Below are 22,832 nucleotides of genomic sequence, written 5' to 3' on the forward strand. Positions count from 1 at the left end.
TTTATCTTTCTCTCATTTTTTTACATCACAGAAACCTGACATTTTAACAGGGGTGTGTAGACTTTTTATATCCACTGGAGGTTTTTTCAAAGCAATTTATTTTTCACTGTAAACTATCAAACCCTATCTGCTGCCATTACAAAAACGAATGTTCATAACTCTTGTAATTCAGTCACCAACTAGCAGCCCTCGTGAAACAAGCTTTTAGTTTTAATTAAAAACACCACTCCTAAACAAGAAAGGAAACACAAAATGAATAGGACAGCTGAACATGCCCTTTTCAAATATGGCCACGATGGACGCTACCATTCCTTCCTGATTATGTCATGTGTTTCGGCACTTTTAAACACGCTAGCCCACGCTTGAATCTCGCTGTCAAGCTCGATGGGTCCTGACATAATGAGGACCCCTGTTATAGCTGTCGCAACTATTGCCTGTATTAAAACAGATACGCGTTTACGTTAGTTTTACTTTTTTTTTGTACTCCTGTTAAAGGCTGTTTACAAATTGTATTTGAATTTATGTAGTCTCGGGGTGGATAGCTGTTTTAAATCCGGAAAAGGCGAGGAATTGTGGAGGCATAAGACAGGCGAAGCAGGCACCTTCCCTGTGCAGAGATGGCGGCTGTGAGATGGTGTAGCGGTGTCCTCCGTTCTGTATATAGAGGTGAGAGGGGGCATTCAGTGGGGACGTTTGTGTAGTGAGAGCTGGCTTACTGCAATCTGTGTTTAGTTAGGGGGCTGTGGTTATGTGTGTTTGTATTAGGGTAGTGTTTAGTATATTCCATATCCCAGGACTAAGCAGTGCAGTGTCTTTCTGTTAAATTAACTCTGTTGCTTCCAAAAGATCCAGAGAGCAGTTCCTGCAATAGAAGACTGTGAACTTTTCCTTCTCTGGTGGGTGATGAGAGTGAACTCTGCTGTGTTCAAGGCGTCCAACCCCCCCGCTCATGCCGCCGTCCCCATGCCATATCATACCTGAGTTGCAGGCATCCGACACTCCTGGAAGTGTCGGATTTGACAACCCTGCCAGAGACTGCACCACTTGAAACAGAGTTTTGACTCTCCACTCCGAAGAAAGCCTTCTTTTGCAAGGACAAGTCTTCACATCATATTGTGAGAAGACATAGGCACTTTAAAGGAGAACTTTATTCACCTTTGGTGGTCTTCTTGTGCCCTAATATACTTACAAGCCCAGTGATTCCAGTTCTGTCCTATTTTCTCACCCTGCAGTCCTGCTTTAGGTCTCGTCCCTTGCTGCCATCTTCCTTGTTTGCATTATGAGGCCAGCTGTTTCTTCCTGGTTTCTGGAGCTGGACCCCAAGTGACATGGTGTCAGTTCGTTCTGCACTCCTGTTACCTGTTTTCTTCAGAGAGCGGTCTTATGTCTGCTCTCTGCTGATGTTGCAGATGTCAGTCCAGGCACCGTGTCATCACGACAACGGAGTCAGGATCTGCCAGCTGCCTGGACCGACACCTGGCAGACCACGGAGTCGGGATCCACCAGGTGCCTGGACCGACACCTGGCAGACCACGACCACGGACCCGGGATCCACCAGGTGCCTGGACCGACACCTGGCAGACCACGACCACGGAGCCGGGATCCACCAGGTGCCTGAACCGACACCTGGCAGACCACGACCACGGAGTCGAGATCCACCAGGTGCCTGGACCGACACCTGGCAGACCACGACCACGGAGCCTGGATCCACCAGGTGCCTGGACCGACACCTGGCAGACCACGACCACGGAGCCGGGATCCACCAGGTGCCTGGACCGACACCTGGCAGACCACGACCACGGAGTCGGGATCCACCAGGTGCCTGGACTGACACCTGGCAGACCACGACCACGGAGCCGGGATCCACCAGGTGCCTGGACCGACACCTGGCAGACCACGACCACGGAGCCGGGATCCACCAGGTGCCTGGACCGACACCTGGCAGACCACGACCACTGAGCCGGGATCCACCAGGTGCCTGGACCGACACCTGGCAGACCACGACCACTGAGCTGGGATCCACCAGGTGCCTGGACCGACATCTGGCAGACCACGACCACGGAGTCGGGATCCACCAGGTGCCTGGACCGACACCTGGCAGACCACGACCACGGAGCCGGGATCTACCAGGTGCCTGGACCGACACCTGGCAGACCACGACCACGGAGCCGGGATCCACCAGGTGCCTGGACCGACACCTGGCAGACCACGACCACGGAGCCGGGATCCACCAGGTGCCTGGACCGACACCTGGCAGACCACGACCACTGAGCCGGGATCCACCAGGTGCCTGGACTGACACCCAGCTCAACCTCAGTGAGCCGCTGAGAGCCTGAGCCGGCTGCTCCCTGCCTCTTCACAGCCCAGGGCTTCCTGTTTCAGAGACCCTACAGGAAGTGAGAGGAATTTTCCTCTTGGTCCAGGGAATAGCAGTCACTATAGTGACATCACTACCTCACCTTTCCACCTCGTCCAATCCTTATTTGAAAAACTACAAAGTGTTCTATAAATAGTGCCTGTGCTGAGTAAGCAACCTTGCATGTTCCGTAAGCAGTAGTGATTTCCAGTTTCCACAGGTATGGCCCATACACACTTATATTTGTCCAAGCTGGACCAATGAAACTATGAAAAAACTGCCATATTTTGGAATTCATCTGTAAAGAATACAAAGTGACTTATTGATCTGGAACAAGTATGTGAGTCAGATGTCCTGAGACTAAAGCCCCGCACAGACGATCAGATTATCGAACAATCTGTCGTCCGTTTTTTGTGGCATGCTAGTCTGATGTGGAAAGTGAAGAGGTTATTTTCATACGAATTTTCCCGTACGACAGAATTCTACTTCAGAAGTGATGTCATGTGTTGGATTGTTTTGTATGTGTTCTTTCGTCTCTGAGCATGCCTAGTCTTGCTCTTAAGATTTTTTTCCGTCGAAATCTGTACTAATGAGATAAAAATCGGACGTTGTATTACGGACAACAAAAATTTTATAGCCTGCACATCAAGATTTTGTCAGCTGAAGAGTGGGAGTCGGCTGTCGACTGTCGAAAGCACCATACTAACAATCCGAAAATTGGCAGATCGGTCGTCGGACGAAATTTCCCTTCAGATTTTCTTATCGTGTGTATGGGCCTTAAGCTAGCTGCATACAATTTTCAGTTCACTGACTGGAAGAGTGGCACAATCAAGGTAGAATGGATATGATATTTAATTAGCACAACCACACACTTGTAAAGTGCAAAGCTTTCATTTTTAAAAGAACTGCATCATGTATCATGCTTCAAATGAGACTATTTGGCAGATCTTTGGCTTGTACATCCTTGGGTTTGGGCTGTAGGTGCCGACTGTCATAATGCAATAGCCAGTAGAGTGAGCTTCTTCCGTCTACGCTGTTTAGCATGGATAGAGGAATCTATAGAGAAATCTCTGTATGACACTTGGGTTTGCAACCACTTTAAGCTGGCCATGCACATAAGGATTTCTCTTTCAGATCCATAGATTCCTCAATCCATGCCAAACAGCGTGGGTAGTTGAATCTTGCGCTGTCAGCTATTGTAACCTGATAGCCAGTACCCTCAGAATACCTGAACTGTCATAAATCCCCCGCTCACATTGGGCCAATTTGACATGTCAAATCTCATGCCAAATTGGAGCCTATTGCCGGCAACAGCACTGTCTGAACCGGTGCGACGCCGCACAGATTCCCAAAAGCAGTTCCTGCACTACTTTTGGCGACTTTAAGGGCAGTTTAATAGACATCTGTGCATGAACCAGAACAGATGTCTTTCAAATCGCCCCCGAAGTTGGGCTGAAATGCTGAACTCACACGATTTCAAACCTGCCATCGGGGTGAACGAGGGCTGAAGCTGATGGGCTGCAGTCACTGTTTGGCTAACTTTTTTTTTTTTTTCTACCCTATTCCTTCGATTTGACAATCAGGGTTTGTTGAGCCAGGGGGAATCGGCAGGGCTATCTATGGCTAAAATTTCAACCAATTCACAGAAATCTGCTGACGTTTAAGCCATGTATGGCTTGCTTTACATTGATTGTTCTAGCAGGCCCACTGCTATGGCCCTTCTGTGAGTTCCAGTTGCAGGCATTGCTTCTACATTTAGCTGTAAACAAGATTGACTTCATTTTAAAATCTGGATTATGTCATTCTTGGGTTGTACAGCCTTCCAGACTATGTTGGTGCTGTGTAAATCTGTAATATTGTTACGCTACCATGCATTGACAAATAGGCTCCTGCTGTGTTGATAAATTAAGGGGTTCACTTTTTGATTAACAATTAAAATTAATTTAATTGACTTTGCAGTGCCCAGCATGCAATTGCTAATGAAAATCAGCACCTTCTCATAATTACTGCACATTAAAAAAATGTCATGCATATCTTTTTGCTGGCATAAAATATTTGGTGACTTTTAGGCTGGGTTCATATTGTTGCGTTTCAGTATTGTAAACCCAATTCTTGGAGCCAGTTCACACTGAGGTGATCCTACTTGCCGGGGCGACCTGTGAACCTCGGAGCGACATGCACGGACTTCATATCATTGAAGTCAATGCAGGTCGCTCCAGGTCGCCCCAAAGTAGTACAGGACCCTTTTTCTAAGTCGGAGCGACTTGTGTCGCTCCTTTTAGAACGGGTCCTGTGCTAATCTATGGCAGGCGACCCACGGCGACTTGTCAGGCGACCAAGTCACCCCAGTGTGAACCGGTGTTCCGTGAGAATTACCTACCCGTGAGAAAAACCTACCCCTCGTCACTTCCGGTTCACGGCACTGTATGTAATCCAGCGGTTACATTAAAATAACTATGCTGCAATACGAGTCATCTCCGCTCCTGTCCCTGTCACTTCCCTGCTCTTGGCAAGTAAATATAAAAGCGGCGGCGGGTGTATGAAAACATAAATCACGGAGCCGCCAGCCGCTTTTATATTTACTAGCCCAGATCAGGGAAGAGACAGGGACAGGAGCGGAAAATACTCTTATTGCAGCACAGCTGTTTTATGTAACCGCGGCGTGGGTAGGTTTTGTTCACGGTACACCGACATATTTCCATACTAGTGCGCATGCGCACTAGTCAGCTCCTCAGTTGTCCCATTAGGTATCCGGGGCTGTGAGCATGCGCATTGCTGCGCTGCTCAGCTGTTCCTGGCCGGAAGTGACGAGGGTAGGTTTTTCTCACGGGGTAGGTAATTCTCACGTTACACCGGCTCTTAGATGGATGGCTGCATTTGTTTTATTTTATATAACAAATATTTATTTTTACCTGGTGATACTGCCAATATGGCCCCTTGCACACTGCAGCTTAACCACTTAAGCCCCGGAAGATTTTACCCCCATTCCGACCAGGGGGTATTTTGCGATTCGGCACTGCGTGAATTTAACGCACAATTGCGCGGTCGTGCGACGCTGTACCTAAACGAATTTGACGTCCTTTTTTTCCCACAAACAGAGCTTTCTTTTGGTGGTATTTGATCACCTGTGCGATTTTTTGATCACGCGCTATAAACAAAAAAAGAGCGTCAATTTTGCAAAAATAGCAATATTTTTCACATTTTTTTATATGAAATTCCCCCCAAAAAAAATGTAAAAATCAAAATTTTTAAAAATTTTCGGCCAATTTGTTTTATGCTACCTATGTTTGGTAAAAAAAATCGCAAAAAGCGTATTTTGATTGGTTTGCGCAAAAGTTATCGCGTTTACTAACAAAGGGAAAGATTTTTGTCATTTTTGTTGTTTTTTTTTTTAACGCATAATGGCGGCGATCTGCGATTTTTTTTTTTGCGGTACTGCGACATTGCGGCGGACAGATCGGACCCTTGACTGACATTTTTGACACTTTTGGGGTTACCAGTGACATTTCTACAGTAATCAGTGCTATACATATGCACTGTTACTGTAAAAATACACTGGTAGTGAAGGGGTTAACTTTATTTGGAAGGGAGGGGCTGTGTGTGTCCCTAGGGGCGTGGTTTCTACTGTGATTGGCTGTGGCTCTAGCTGTAAGGACACTGATCAACGGATCTACATACCAGATCCGTTTTATCAGTGTCTTTGCAGCGAGGAGAATGACAGGCAGTTTGTTTACACAGGCTGCCTGACATTCTCCCTCTCCCCCGCCGATCGCCGAGTGACCGGCGGACATCGGGTCCGCCGGTCACACGCGCGGGGGGGTCCGTGACCACGCGGGAGCGGGAGCGCGCCCCCGGGGGCGCGCGCTCGCTCCCTAGACCCTCACAAGCAAGCAATGTAGCCCTACGTTAGTTTGCCTGTGAGGGGCTGACCGCCGACGTAGATAGTCGTGCGGCGGTCGGCAAGTGGTTAAAAATGCTCAGTACAGTTTTTTTCTTTTATGAGCTAAAATAGAGTCCATTCATTGTAATGTGCCTATGCAGACAGGCGCGTAAATGAGCGCCGCGCGTTCTTCAGTAAGAACAAAATAAAAAAATCTGCATTTTTGGACAGTAATTTACGGCTAATTTGCGCACAAATACGCACAAATACGATCAAATGAACGCATACGATCATACTGTTGATCTGAAAAAAAATTTGCATATTCAGAGGCGCGAATTTGCGTGAACGCATATGCCCGAAAATACGCGCAAATTCGCGCTTTTCAATAAGACAAAAATTACGGCTGAAATAGGAGATGCTCAAACAGGAGTATCGTGTGCAAGAGTATAGGGGGTGTGGTTTATACCAGCGCTAAGGAGTTTTCAATACATTTATTGGACTGTTTAAATTGGTGGTGTAAGCTGCCGCCAACCTGCCTCTGAGGCAGTGTGTAAGTGATAAGGTGCAAAGTTGTTGGTGTCGGCGCTACCACAATATTAAAATGTTTGGGTAAAAAATGTGTACTGTGCGTTTTTAGTGAGCATAAAAACGGTAAGTATTCCAACCATAAAATCATAAAAGCCAGGTCTTTGTTCCCGACATGTTTCGAAATCTAGAATAATTTCTTCTTCAAGGGAAGATCAGAGCACAATCTATTTTTCTATAAATATATCCTCCTTACAGCTCTGCAGTGTTGTAGCGCGACCGGCGGAAGTCACTTGTTGCCCAGAAAATAATTAACACACTGTCAGCACTTCACCTGCTCTGCGCCCCCCCCTTTCTAAAATAAATTGATCCGCCCACCCCTTGTACCGGGCGGCCCTGCTCACACACCGCTCAGCCGCGGGCCCAGCACTCTTACCTGATGTGCCGGGTGACCGCAACGAGGATGTGCTGAAAGTGGAGAAGAGGCAGCCAGTTCTGATTGGTCAGCGCCGTCCATGTGACGATGCTGACCAATTAAAATGCCTTGTCAGGACACAGAGAATTATGGATAGGAGCCGCGGGGATTTCAAATCTCTGCATCACAGAGCAGCGTCCCGATTCCTGACAGCAGATGGCTGAAATCCTAGGCGCCCGGACTAAGTTTTTAGTCGCCAATGCGACCTGGCGCCCGGGAATTGTCGAGCCCTGTGTGTATGTGTGTGTGTGTGTGTGTATGTGTGTGTGTGTATGTGTGTGTGTGTGTGTGTATATATATATATATATATATATATATAGTAAACCCCCCCCTCCATTGCGGGGGTTACGTTCCGGACCCAGCCGCGAAAAGGGAAAATCCGCGAAATAGAAAAACCCTATTAAAATGCATTGTAGGCATGTTTTTTTTTTTTACTGTCACTGTACGTGTAAAAGCATTTTAAGGTCTTTAAACACACTTTTAAAACAATAGAAACTCATTTAAACACATAAAAGATACTGAGAGACATAGCAAGAGCTATGGAAAACACAAAAATATTTCATTTTTAATGATTTATATAGTAAAATAACATTACAAAAAAATCCGCAATATTCCTGGACCGCAAAAACTGAACCGCGATGGAGCGGGGGTTTACTGTGTTTGTGTGTATGTATATATGTGTGTGTACATGTATATATATGCTTTGTCTATGTATTTACTCTTGTACAATACTAATATGTTACCATTACATTTATATAAAAAAATATTGTGCTTCCCTTGAGAAGAAGAAATTCTTCTAGATTTCGAAACATGTCGGGGATGTCTTTGTGAACGATGACCTGGCTTGGCCTCTCGCTGCATGAGACCAACCCTATATTCCAGACTATGAGCATATCCTGTACTAAGATGTATGGGATTGTGTGTCTATTATGTTTGTGTTTTTACAGTGCCTTGCAAAAGTATTAACCCCCTTTTACCCATTTTGTTACATTACAGCCTTAAGTTCAATGTTTTGTTAATCTGAATATGATGTTATGGATCAGAACGCAATAGTCTAAGTTGAAGTGAAATGAGAAAAATATATACATAAAACTATTTTTTAGAAATAGAAAACAGAAAATTGACATGTGCATATGTATTCACCCCCTTTGTTATGAAGCCCATAAAAAGCTCTGGTGCAACCAATTACCTTCAGAAGTCACATAATTAGTGAAATGATGTCCACCTGTGTGCAATCTAAAGGCCCGTACACACGTACCGATCGTCGGCATACAAACGTCGGCGGACGAAAGATCTGCCGATTGTATGCGTGTTAGTATGGTGCCTCCGACAGATGTCTGCGCACAATCCGCGGACAAAAGTCTTTCTTGCAAACATGAAAATTTTTGTCTGCGGACACCAGAACGGACGATTGTTCGCCTGTCAGTACAGAATTCGGCCGACAGACCGCAGATTTGCAAGACTGGGCATGCTCAGAAAATAAAAAACACAGGGAAAGTTAACCATTACATGACATCACTTCTGCAGTCAGCTGAAGTCTGCAGACAAAATTCTTGTGCTGTCCTTGTGCTGTCTTTGCACTTTTCAACAGACACCGACATCCCGGGGAGAAAAGAGGAACATTTGTATGACGACGATCTGCGTGTGTGTACGGGGCTTTAGTGTCACATGATCTGTCATTACATATACACACCTTTTTTGAAAGGCCCCAGAGGCTGCAACACCTAAGCAAGAGGCACCACTAACCAAACACTGCCATGAAGACCAAGGAACTCTCCAAACAAGTTAGGGACAATGTTGTTGAGAAGTACAAGTTAGGGTTAGGTTATAAAAAATATCCAAATCTTTGATGATCCCCAGGAGCACCATCAAATCTATCGTAACCAAATGGAAAGAACATGGCACAACAGCAAACCTGCCAACAAGAGACGGCCGCCCACCAAAACTCACGGACCGAGCAAGGAGGGCATTAATCAGAGAGGCAGCACAGAGACCTAAGGTAACCCTGGAGGAGCTGCAGAGTTCCACAGCAGAGACTGGAGTATCTGTACATAGGACGACAATAAGCCGTACGTTCCATAGAGTTGGGCTTTATGGCACAGTGGCCAGAAGAAAGCCATTACTTTCAGCAAAAAACAAAATGGCACGTTTTGAGTCTGCGAAAAGGCATGTGGGAGACTCCCAAAATGTATGGAGGAAGGTGCTCTGGTCTGATCAGGGCTGTGGAGTCGGTAGATAATGTTCCGACTCCGACTCCTCAGTTTTTTGTACTTCCGACTCCCCGACTCCTCTGTATTAATATGCAAATGTATTTTATACATTCCTTGAAGGAAAGAAAGGCAACATACATGCCATTACCACAGGACTACTGGCTGGGAAGCCAACAGTCTACTGTATTGAACAGTTTAAGCCAGGGATATGCAAACTGTGGCCCTCCAGATGATGCAGAACTACATGTCCCATGAGGCATAGCAAGACTGACTGCCACAAGTATGACACTCAGAGGCAGAAGCATGATGGGAATTGTAGTTTTGCAACAGCTGGAGGGCCATAGTTTGCATATCCCTGGTTTAAGCAAAAGACAAACGCAATGAAAACAACAAAGTTTTTTTTATTTATATTTTTTTTTTTTATTAATTAATCAAGTGGCTGCATAGTAGAAGCAGGCATAAACATCAGGAACAGGAACTTTACCAGTTCAAAAATACAAACCACATTATTTGGTTGTTTTAGAACAAAAACAAAGCTTATCTATATGAATCAAAAACAAAATCTGTAAAACCTAGTCATGGTTTATATTAATCTTGAAATGTAGTTGTAGGCTTAGCAAATGCAAATCAATTCAATGTAGAGTTCTAAGGAAGAGAATTGCCTCTGCCAGATCTTTCATAGAGGCTCTTAAGTCAGACTTTATTATTTTTTAGGGCTGAAAATAATCTTTCGACACTGACTTGGGTGGGTGGCATTGCAGTAACTATTCTGGCCACATCACTAACGATCTCTGGATAAACAAGGATGGCTTCTTCAACCGTAAGTTTTGATGAGCGATCATACTTTTCAACTTCTTTTAGTGCTTTATAAAACTCCTGTTGGAATTTTTTTATTTGGACATTTACTGGTTCTGTAACGCTTATGCGACGTCGCTTTCCTTTAGCAACTTACATTTTGTCTAAGAAGGAATCAAAGTCTAATTATTTGTTTGAAGAAGATGATCCTGAGTTACCACTATTGCTTAAAAGAACGTAATCCTGTCGCGGTATTTCAGGTCGTAATCCCTTCATGCGAACTGCTACAACATAGAGGGCCTTTTTCCCAGTAGCAGTCTGTTCACTGTTCAACAAAAGTCGGCTCATTGGGTCGACATAAACAATAAAATCTGTCTGCACTTAGAGCGCTGTTCTGTGCTTTTTGTATTAATTTTTGGCATATATGACCAGTTTTTGGCCGAAATGGGATAGGCCCATTTTTGGCCTAAAATTTTGGTTGCCGAAATTTCGGCGAACCACTACCTGCGGCCCAGTCTCCGAAGGGAGGGGCTCATGCTCTGCTTCAGTATGTCACAGTACATGTTGACATTCATGGTTCCCTCAATGAATTGTAGTTCCCCAGTGCTGGCAGCACTCATGCAGCCCCAGACCACGACACTCCCACCACCATGATTGACTGTAGGCAAGTAACACTTGTGTTTGTACTCCTCTCCGGGTTGCTGCCACACACGCTTGACACCTTCTGAACCAAATACGTTTGTCTTGGTCTCATCAGACCACAGGACATGGTTCCAACAATCCATATCCTTATGGGCCATACACACTAAGATTTTCTGAAGACTTTTTCCTTTAGACCTACCAAAACCATATAATATGAGGTCGAACCTAAACACTTTCAATTTGTATGCAAACTGGCAGGCCCTTGCACTACATAGAAAAGGTAAATCTGAAGGAAAAAGTCTTCAGAAAATTTTATAGTGTGTATGGCCCTTTAGTCTGCTTGTTTTCAGCAAACTGTTTGCCGGCTTTCTTGTGCATCATCTTAAGAAGAGGCTTCCTTCTGGGACGACAGCCATGCAGACCAATTTGATGCAGTGTGCGGCGTATGGTCTGAGCACTGACCGGCTGATCCCCACCCCTTCAACCTCTGCAGCAATGCTGGCAACATCATAAGTCTATTTCCCAAAGGCAGCCTCTGGATATGACGCTGAGCACGTTAACTCGGCTGCTTTGGTCGACCATGGCGAGGCATGTTCTGAGTGGAACCTGTCCTGTTAAACGGCTGTATGGTCTTGGCCACCGTGCCGCAGCTCAGTTTCAGGGTCCTGGCAATCTTTTTATAGCCTAGGCCATCTTTATGTAGAGCAACAATTCTTTTTCAGATCCTCAGAGAGCTCTTTGCCATGAGATTCCATGTTAAACTTCCAGTTACCAGTATGAGAGTGAGAGCAATAACACCAAATTTAACATACCTGCTCCCCATTCAAACCTGAGACCTTGTAACAATAATGAGTCACATGACACTGGGGAGGGAAAATGGCTAGTTGGGCCCAATTTGGACATTTTCACATGGGGTGTACTCACTTTTGTTGGCAGCGGTTTAGACATTAATGGCTGTATGTTGTTATTTTTAGGGGACAGCAAATTTACACTTTTATACAAACTGTACATTCACTACTTTACATTGTAGCAAAGTGTCATTTCTTCAGTGTTGTCATATGAAATTCTATTATAAAATATTTACAAAAATGTGAGGGTTGTACTCACTTTTGTGAGTACACCGCTACGGGAATATGTCCAAATTGTGCCCAGAGTGTCAATATTTTGTATGGCCACCTTTATTTTGCAGCATTCCCTTACCCTCTTGGGCATGGAGTTTACCAGAGCTTCACAGGTTGCCACTGGAGTCTTCTTCCACTCCTCCATAATGACATCATGGAGCTGGTGGATGTTAGAGACCACAGATGCTCAATAGGGTTTAGATCTGGAGACATGCTTGGCCAGTCCATCACCTTTTAGCTTCAGCTTCTTTAGCAAGGCAGTGGTCGTCTTGGAGGTGTGTTTGGGGTTGTTATCATGTTGGAATACTGCCCTGTGGCCCAGTCTCCAGGGGATCATGCTCTGCTTCAGTATATCACAGAACATGTTGGCATTCATGGTTCCCTCAATGAACTGTTGCTCCCCAGTGCTGGCAGCACTCATGCAGCCCCAGACCTTGACACTCCCACCACCATTCTTGACTGTAGGCAAGACACACTTGTCTTTGTACTCCTCACCTGGTTGCTTCCACACATGGTTGACACCATCTGAACCAAATAAGTTTATCTTGGTCTCCAGTAATCCATGTCATTAGTCTGCTGGTCTTCAGCAAACTGTTTGCAAGCTTTCTTGTGCATCATCTTTAGAAGGGGCTTTCTTCTGGGATGACAGCCATGCAGACCAATTTGATGCAGTGTGCGGCGTATGGTCTAAGCACTGACAGGCTGATCCCCCCCCCCCCCCCCCCAACACCTTCAACCTCTGCAGCAATGCTTGCAGCACTCATATGTCTATTTCCCAAAGACAACCTTTGGCTATGACGCTGAGCACGTGCACTCAACTTCTTTGATTGACCATTGCGAGGCCTGTTCTGAGTGGAACCTTTCCTGTTAAACCGCTATTCTTTTTTTTTTTTCAGATCCTTATAGCGTTTCTTTTTACATGCGGTGCCATGTTAAACTTCCAGTGACCAGTATGAGAGAGTGAGAGTGATAACACCAAAATTTAACAACACATTTGCTCCCCATTTACACCTGAGACCTTGCAACACTAAGAAGTCACATGACATCGGGGGGGGGGTGGCTAATTGGGCACCAAATATATTTATTTGATTTTTTTTTTTTTTTCTCTGTATTCCTATGTTTTTTTTTTTTTTTAACATGTGACCAGCAGCAGAGGGCTAGAAGCTCCTCCTGCCACGGTTTTCCTGCAGACAGGCTGGGAAAGAGCTGGTTCACATGACAGCTGTATGTCGATTATGAAAAGAGGTATTTGGGTAGATACAGTGCCTTTATTTATAGATAGATAGATAGATATATATATATATATAATATATATATATATATATATATATATATATATATATATATATATATATATATATATATATAAGATCATGTGAATCAAACAGTGTGTATTATGTATCACCTTACAGCGATTGTAAAGGCAGAAGGTTTTTTTTATCCTAATGCATTGTAAGCATTAAGATAAAAAGCCTTCTGTGTGAAGCACCCTCCCTAATACTTACCTGAGCCCCATCTAGTTCCAGTGATGTTGCATGAGTGTCTCGGGTGCCCAGGACTTCCCTCCTCATTGGCTGAGACAGCAGCACAGCGCCATTGACTCCTGCTGCTGTCAATCAAAGTCAGCCAATAAGGAGAGAAAGGAGCGGGGCCGGCCACTGCTCCGTGTTTGAATGGACACAAGGAGCTGTGGCTCGACTCGGGTGCCCCCATAATAAGCTGCTTGCTGTGGGGGAACTCAACAGGAGAGAGGGGCCAGGAGCACCAAGGAGGATTGGGGCTGCTCTGTGCAAAACCACTTTACAGAGCAGGTAAGTACAATTTTTTTTTTTTTTTTTTTTATAAATGACACGCAACACAAGACTTTAGCATCACTTTAAGCTCAAGTTCACACCGGTGCAATTTGTCATGCGATGTGACAGTTCAAAATCACATGGCAAGTCTCACCCTTTTGTCAGCAATATAACCTTTCATATAGCTGCGACTCATGTTGCAGCGACATTGAAAAAGGTTCCTGCGCTACTTTTTGCCGATTTTTCATTGGCACCTGCATAGACTTCTGTTGTATGAAGTCGGCAGTGCAAATCGCACTGATGTACGGCTTTGAAACTGTGCTGAAGTAGTGCAATTTCAGAGGTGCACTGATATGAACAGGGGCTAAGGTATTATGTTGTTGATATTAATGGTACGGGGACATGTACTATTTAAGTACATCATGAGACTATCGTATCCTCGACTTACTATGATGCATGCATGTAAAAAATCTAATGAGCAACCATTGCTTATTATAGTCCGCTCAGACTGACTTTTCGATTGTTTTCCTGTGTGCACTCTGAATAAATTACCATACATGCAAATCATATTAGCCATTGGATCCTCTTGGGATTTTATGTAAGGTTTAAATCTCTCAAAGTGTTTGTAGCTTTTGTTTCCTTTTGAATTGTATAATTAATTAAAAAAGGAAAGCAAACACTGTATGATGAATCCAACCATGTGCTCAACAGTTTTGTGACCAAGTCAATTTTGTTTTTTATTTACTGTATTCCAAAGAGATGTTTTAGAGCACAAGTCACTAACGCACATCGTTGGAGCAAACTGCTCATACTTATATTTTATTTCTTTAATTTCTTCCCCCAAGTGTTGGGAAATAATCTGTACTTGACATTCAGATAAAACTGTTAACTGACATTTTGAGGGTTTCTAAAAGAATGAAAGGCAGAAAAATAAAGTAGCACTGTTCGGTGCAGTCATGTTAGTTTGTGCTATATAAAGGTGAGCATACTGGCGGTGGGGTTTTATACTTAACGTTATATATATATATATATATATATATATTGTATTTGCAGTCATCTCACAGCACTGCGGTCTTGTCGATTGCTTTTTCTTCAGTCCCTCTTGACACATCAGTAGGTTTTATTGAAACAGCTGCTACATGTTGGCAAGTGGAAGGTATATCCTTATACTGTGAATCCACTAGTGCTTTATTAAGTGATGTATTTAGGTCTAAAGTTGCCATATACACAAAATTAGCTGCACCTAATTGGCTGAATACATTTCACTTGGGAATTAAACATCTGTAGGTGCTCTGTGTACTCTGCAAATACATTCTACCCAATTTGACTAACGGCCTGTACACACGATCCGAAAATCATACGACAGATCATCTGCTATTCTCATATCGAAAATGAAGAGTTTACTAAAGTAAAAAAAATTCTCGTACAACAGAATAACAATTCGGAAGTGATGTAATGTGTTGTTGTTCATTTGTATTGTATTTTCGAACGACAACTGTACTGATTTAACGAAAATCGCAACATACTGGAAAATGTTCATGCCTCTCCCATTTTTAAAACATCGGATGAAGTATCGTGATTAGCTTTTGAAAACTGTGTACTAATTATCAGATTATCATACGATCGCTTTGAAATCTGTATTTCTCTTTCGTTCATTGACAGACACTGGGACATATCTTCATTAGTTGAATGAGCTTCTTATGAGTAGGATACTAGGCGGAAAAGGTTTAATAAAGTTAACAGAACTTTTAACTATGCCCATGGGGCAGTCACAGGTGGTATACTCCCACTTCCTGCTCTAGGATTCATTTTTTTCTGCCTAGTCAGGAGTAAGGACCTAGCTCCTTGCTGGGATCTCTGGTCCTGGCATTTTTTTCCTTTTAAACTGAATTTTTTTCTACTTTTATTATTCTCTGTTCCTGTGAGAACTAGAATCAATTTGGTTCCTGTGAGAACAATCAACTGCCGGACTGGGCGAAAGACTGGATATTCTAGCTCCTTAATGTCTCCCCAGTCTGGCCAGTGAGTGCGCCCAGGCTTCAGTCCTGCGCTAGGTCGGCCGCGACATAGCCCCACTGGGTGGGGACTGGCCTGCGAGTTAAACACCTCCCAAGGGCTCTCACAACCTGGTCGCGACCTGAGTCACAGTGCACCTCTAGCCCACAACACCCACCATTCCAAGATAGGGAGGTGGTCTGCCTGGAGTGGTGCCCACCTGGTTCCATGGTGTGGTAAGTAGTGTCCCCCCCCCCCCCTGTCCCTTTGTGGTCCCTCGGGGTGAATGTTGGCCCCTCCTTGGGATGGTCGGACCTCCAGGTTCCCTTCCATTCCCCCCAGCCCCATCTGACTGTCACGGTGTTTTTTTGGCCCCGACCTACTCCCACTCCCCCCCCCCCCCCCTGGGCGAGGTAGGAGCTGGATTGCCACTTGCTCCTGTAAGAAGGGGTGGATGTGGTGTTGCTGACTGGGCTGTCCGGATTGCACACGGGGTCTTTGAGCAAGTTCCCGGCCCCCTTGGGGTTAGTGACTGGGGCAAGGATGTCCTCTGGGCTCCCTGCGGTGGTTATTGGGCTGGGGGGGGACGGATCATCCGTGGCTGGATCGGGCTGAAAATTTAGTCCGCGGCTTTGCGGCCTACTCGTGGCTGTCCAAGTGCCTGGGCGGGCTGACTGAGCTGCTGATGGATGCGCGCCTCACAAGGCCGGATCGGGCCAAAAATTGAGGCCGTGGCTTTGCGGCCTACTCGCGGCTGACCGAGTTCCTGGTCAGGCTGGCCGAGTGACTATCCAGGCTTTCCGTGCTGCCGATGGATGCACGCCTCACACCCCCCCCAAACACTATATTTAAAGGGATTTTTTTATTGTTTTATTATAAAAAAAAAATTAAATATAGTTTTTAAAGGAGCAGTGATTTTACTAATGCTTAAAGTGAAACAATAAAAAAAAATATTTTAAATAGAGTGCCTGGGGGGTCCTCTTATTCTGCCTGTAAAGTGGCACATCTGTACCGTGTACAGATTGAACCTGCTCCAGCAAAACTGACATGTGAAGAAAAAAAAAATTAATTTAAATTGATTTTCCCGGGTGCAAGCTGTTGCCTGCAATGGAAAAAAAAGATGAAAAAATTAAGAAAACAAAAACGGCATGGGGTCCCCCCCAAAATTTATACCAGACCCTTATCCGAGCATGCAGCCTGGCAAGCCAGGAAAGGGTGGGGGGGGAGGAGTGAGCTCTATGCTACCCCCCCCCCCACCCAAAGCACCTGGTCAGCCACTAGGTACACACTGAGGTTAAGGAGAGTTCCGGATGAAACTACGCAATGTATGGTTGCCATTTCCTCTGGAATCTGGAAAGGTTAGACTTAAAGACAGTTCCGTCCAGGCGGTCTTTGGTAAGTAGGGTATCCAGGTCCAACTGAACTTCACTGACGGAAGAGGGAGAGGGGGATGTCCAATGTCAAAGGATAACTCTGCGAGCAATCATGAGGCAAGCGGAAAGCCATGCCTTGTGGGCAGCGACAATGGAAGATTGAGTCTTATTATGGGTGAAGGTGACGAGTGGCGGCCTATTATCCATGAGGCCGAAGATGAGAGGGAAAGAGTTCCGTGACTGTTGAGATCAGTAGTTCCACTTTATCCCAGAATGAAGAGATATGTGGGCAGCTCCAAAACCGGTGATGAAGTGTAGGGCGACGAGCCAAGCACCAGGAACATCCTTGGAAAGGCACATGGAGGGGTGAGGAAGAGAAAGGGGAGTAAGCATGGTGGAGTATTTTCAATTGTTGCTCCCTCCAAAATTCTTTGGTGATAAAGGCACATGTGGACTTAAACCCCGCCAAAAGGAATCGTTTGGAGCCAGGAATATTGAGGGCCTTATCCCAGGAAGCCTTGGCAAAGTCCGCTTGCGTGTCCAGGAGCATGGCCTGAATGGGTCGGTAGATTTGAGCAAGCTTGTGGGTGTCTAGAGACAGGAGGGTGTCCAAAAGGGAAGGCATAAATCTTTTCGACCTATCCCTGCATAGTGCCATGGCATGGGTGGTTGCTTGATGAATATAAAGAAAATGGTGGTTAGGGAGATTGTACTGCTGTTGGGAGGGCAGGAAAGTGGAGAGGAGTTCCTGTGGAGGGATCAAAGAGTTGAGCAAATGTCCGTATGGCCAGGACAGCGAGGACTTTGCGGATGTTAGCTGTAGCAGAGCGCCCCTTGGTGAAGCCCGCTTGGGACGGATGGAGGAGAGATGGCATGATCACAGCCAGTCTAGATGCAATAATTTTTGAGAGGAGTTTAGCGTCAAGATTGATTAAAGATATTGGACGTTACGAGCCAGGCTCCGTAGCGTCCTTTCCAGGTTTTGGGATAAGTTTTTTTTATAAAGGCCTGAGACCCCGTGGGCATGTCCCTTCCTCCATCCATGATGTGCTGAAAGACATTAGTGAGAGTAGGGGTGATCCAAGTCCTTTGAGAGTTTATAGAACTCTGGGGGCCTTACCAGGGGAAAGAGATGCAATGGAGGACGCTATTTCCGTCTGGGTAATGGGGGCATTGAGAAGGGATAGTTGATCCACAGTAACTAAAGGGAGATGGACCTCTTCGAGAAATTTATTGGCTTCCGTCACATTTATCGGGTCTGGGCCATATAGTTTCGCATAGAATTGCTGCATGATAGTATTAACACCTTTCGGGGTGTCAATTAAGGTGCCCGACTGGTCTTTAAGGAAGGAGATAAGGGTCGGGGTGTAGGATTCCCTGCACAAGCGGGCCAACAGGTTACCCGATTTTATTACTGTATTTGTGATATTGAAGGTCTAGGAGGGACTGATGGAATTGTTCATGGGCCAGGGCCCACTTATCAAAGCTTAAGTTTGGCCTCCTTCCACTGTGTTCTGTGAGCAGGGGAATCTTGCTGTAGGAGATTAGAGTGGGCTTTGCGCAGAAGGTCACTAGCTCTCATATAGCTGGACTCCGCTTTCTTCTTATATGCCGAAGCATAAGCAATAATCCTGCCCCGAAGGACAGCTTTACCAGTCTCCCACAGCAGGATTGGGTCAGAGGAATGGGTCTCATTGTCACGAAGGAAGTCATCCCAGGTGCAAGTCAGGATTGACAAAATCTCAGTATTATTGGCAAGATGGGACGGGAATCTCCAGGGCTTATGCACAGATCGTGCGTCCGCCAGGGACAGTTCTACCGAGAGTGGGGAATGATCTGATATTACCAGGTCGGAGATCAAGGGTTTGTGAAGCGTGGGGAGAAGAAGCGAGTTGCAGAGAAAATAATCTATATGGGAGAAGGTACCATGGGGAGAGAAATAGAAGGTATATCTGTAGGATGGGCCAGGCGCCAGACATCAGTGAGGTGCAGGCTGATATTTGCAAACGCAGATAAAGTGGGTGCGGCAGCGGATAGGTGGGTAATGCCAGTGGACGATTTCAAAGACCTGTCTTCCTTGGGATCCATGACTACATTGAAATCGCCACCTATCAGCATAGGTAGATGTATAAATGGAGCCAGGGTGCCCGTGAGTGTGTGAAAGAAAGACTGTGTCAGAGGTGTGGGAGCATATACATTGGACAAAATGATTTCTTTCGGGCCATGTAGCAATTTGAGGATTTGAATCTTAGCCTGGTCGTCAGTGAAGAGGGGGGTAAATTCTGAGGTGATGCGTTTGTTTACTAGGATCATAACTCCAGCCTTGCCTTTGGATGCAGCCGAACCGAAGACTCGGCCTACCCAAAGTTTGCGCATGCGATCAAAGTCGGCTGAGGAAAGGTGGGTTTCCTGCAGCATGGCAATATCAGTTTTAAGGCGTTTCAAGTGTCGAAGGATAGCCATGCATTTATTAGGTGAGCGAAGCCCCTTGACATTTCACTAAACTACCTGGAGATCAAGGAGGATCGAATAGAGGGGATCTTACAGTGTGATGAGGTATTGAAACAGGGAGGGAATGGGTGAATTCTTGGCTGCCGCCATCAGGGGGACAGGAGAATCGCTCACAGGAAATATAAGTCTCGGAGAACTCAAAGAGCGCAGACATGTCACCTATAGCGAGAGGATTAGTACTCCGAGAAGGCTGTGGGAAGGCAGAAGTTAACATACAACAACAGCAACATTATGAGAGCATTGGATCCACAACAGAACAAATATAAGCTCAACAGGCATTAGAGGTACAAGAGAAATAAATTGTGGGCAAGAGCCATGCATAACAAGAGCTGAGGAACCTGAGAAAAGTGGTGCGGGGACCCCCGATAGCAAGTGACGCCTGAAAGGATCATTGGGTCAGGGCCTTCAGCGTGGCCTATCCAGTCGGCGGTTATATGACACTCGGGCCCTCTTGGGTGAATCTTTCCTAGGGCTCAGGAGGTCCCTGGTAGAGGGGGAAAGGGAGAGTGCTGCAGGGGTGTCCATGGCAAGGTGCAGATGGGATTTGATGTATTCAGCCGCCTCATCAGGATGTGTAAAGGACATGGCTTCGCCAAACTGATCCGTGAAGCGCAATACTGCAGGGTATGCAAGAGTAAATTTAATACCTTTTTATGATACAAGGCGTTGTAGGAAGGTTGGAAAGCTTTGCGCCTGCGGGCGACTTCTTGTGAGTAATCGGCAAATAGTAAGAGTTTGTGGCCATCCAAAGCAGCGATTTAGCGTTTTTAAAGGATTTAAGGATAGCCAGTCTATCGGAATAATTGAGGTAACGCACGATTACCGGTCGAGGTGTCTTACAATCATTGGAGGGGGATCCAAAATGGTGGGCCCGTTCTATTATGCAAGCGGTAGTGATGCCTAAAGCTTGCGGGATTTTTGAGGTACATACCTCAGCAAGCATGCCGGTATTGATTGATTCAGGCAGCCCTATAATCCGAAGGTTATTCCTGCGTGACCTATTTTCAAGGTCATCCAACTTGTCAAGAATGTAGTCCTGCGTTTGAGCATATTTGGCTTCATTGGTAAAGGAGGATTGAATTTCATCTTCAATGTCTGAGATTCTATGTTCCACCTCAGGCGTTTGGCCTGGTCTGCAAGGTCCCTGCGGAGCTGAGTTACTCCCGCCACCACCGCCCTCTCCACTGCCTCAGTGATGGTGGGTGAAAGGAGTGCAGCAACAGCCTGAGCCATCTTGTGGTATTGTGCATTATCTGCTGCAGTAGAGTGTTCAGCCGCAGGGAGAGGGGGGACCGCGCCGTCCATAGGCTCAGCGGCCATGTTACCTGTGGGGGAGTGCGCTCCCTGCTGCTGTGCGTCCTGCCGAGATAAAGCGCCAACTCCGGTCCCATTATGGACCACAAAAAGATCCATCCGGGCTGCTGAGGGTGGTGGTACACCTGGAGGGTAGTGAGACCGAGGTGTCTGGAGCGGTGTGCGGGAGGTTTTATAAGCTGGTGAAGCTGGAGCCGCCGTCTCTCACTCCTTCCTCATGTGGCGCCGGAACCGGAAGTCCCTTAGTGATTATTTTGAAGGCCAATGAAGGTAGTTCATTGTATCTTCTGTTTTGTTTGTTTTCTGATAGCATTCACTGATCTTTTTAGACACACTTTGTGAATCATAGTGATATTTCAAACTGCTTTCTGTAACTAGTATCACACGTCTTCAAGAAAAGTATCCACTCGTTGGTATCATCATGTGCGGCACCACACTTAACATGGACCAGAGAAGGCAAAGAAAAAAGATGTCTGAGGAGATTGAAAAGAAAAATTTAGATCAGCATGTTAAAGCTAAAGGCTAGAAGACTACAAGCAGCTTGTAAAAGAGATACAAAGCCAAACTCCGTCAGGATACATCAGTATCTGGTGGCACCATTTTGTCACTTTTTGAGCGACAGTGGGTTTAGAGAAAGAAGACCCAGGAGGACTCCACTGTTGAAAGAAAAAAAACAAGAATGAAATTTGCTAAAATATATGTTGACAAGCCACAATGCTTCTGGGAATGTCCTTAGGACAGATGAGACAAAGCTGGAGCTTTTTGGCAAGTCCCATCCGCTCTATTCTAAACAGACAAAAAATAAAAATAAAAAGGAGCTATCGAAGAAAAGAACACCATGATTAATTTAAAACATGGAAGAGGTTGGGTTATGTTAGGGCTGCTTTGCTGTGTTTGCCATGGGATACCTTGAATCTGTGCAAGGACAAAATGTAATTACAAGATTGTCAAAGAATTCTGGAGAGAAATGTACTGCCACCTTCACATAGCTGTAAACACAAGAAAGGCTAATTGGAAAACATTGGACTATTCTAAAGTGGCCTTCTATGAGTCCTATCTGAATCCATTTGAACAGTTATAGAAAGAAGCATGAAACATGCAGTCTGAAGGCATCTTTCAAACCTGGGACAGCTGGGGCAGTTTGCTTAAAAAATGGTGAGCTATCAAGGTTCGTCTAATCTTGGATCTCAACCCTTAACCACCCGCAAGCCACATCTCAACTTTCCTTAGCAGGACGGAGCATCCAGGCTTACCAGATCTTTGCAGCCCTACCCTAAAAAAGATTAGAAAACACAAAATCTAAAGGAGTGCTAAAGGATAGTACACCCATCACCAACAAGGAACAAGGACGGCCTCAAGGTGGCTTGAAGCGAAATCCCCTCTATAAACGGGCACACCTTTCCTGCCCAACCATGCCCCTTTCAAGATTCCTCCTTTTCACCAGCTCACCGAGGATGTCACCAACTACCACACTGACAGGCAGGGTTTTGCCCCTAGTGGACACCAAACACCTAGCATGCCACGTGTAATACAAAACACTAGTACTGACTAGATAAAGGGTGGACAACTCAAAGCCCCTCCTCACCCTGAAGTTGCCATACAACCACCCAGAAAGGGCTAAGAATTAGACGAGGGTAGCCAATAGCACCCCTACCCCCTTCTGAACCTCCACATTGAAAGGGCACTGGACCAAAAAGTGGCCCATGGTCTCCAGCACCCCTCTTCATTCAGGACGGGGACAACCTCTGTCCCCCAGGTTCCTGTTCTTAAGGTTCGCGCGGACCTATAGTTGTCCATGGAACGACCTCCATGCGAGATTCCAGAACTTTGCCGGAATTCAGG

The 22,832-nt window shown here is 45.6% G+C and overlaps 1 protein-coding gene across 1 annotated transcript in view; it reads left to right on the plus strand.

Moving 5' to 3' along the window:
- Positions 1-525: 525 nt before the first annotated feature.
- MRPS5 (mitochondrial ribosomal protein S5) overlaps positions 526-22,832 on the plus strand; it is a 297,159-nt gene continuing 274,852 nt past the window's right edge. Inside the window, exon 1 of the mRNA XM_082251224.1 lies at positions 526-666. Within this exon, the coding sequence (XP_082107350.1) occupies positions 618-666 (49 nt within the window). The 5' untranslated portion in view covers positions 526-617. The remainder of the gene's footprint in view (positions 667-22,832) is intronic.

This window comes from Pelophylax lessonae (assembly GCF_965119305.1).
Source record: "Pelophylax lessonae genome assembly, chromosome: 3".
Classification (NCBI taxonomy): Eukaryota; Metazoa; Chordata; class Amphibia; order Anura; family Ranidae; genus Pelophylax; species Pelophylax lessonae.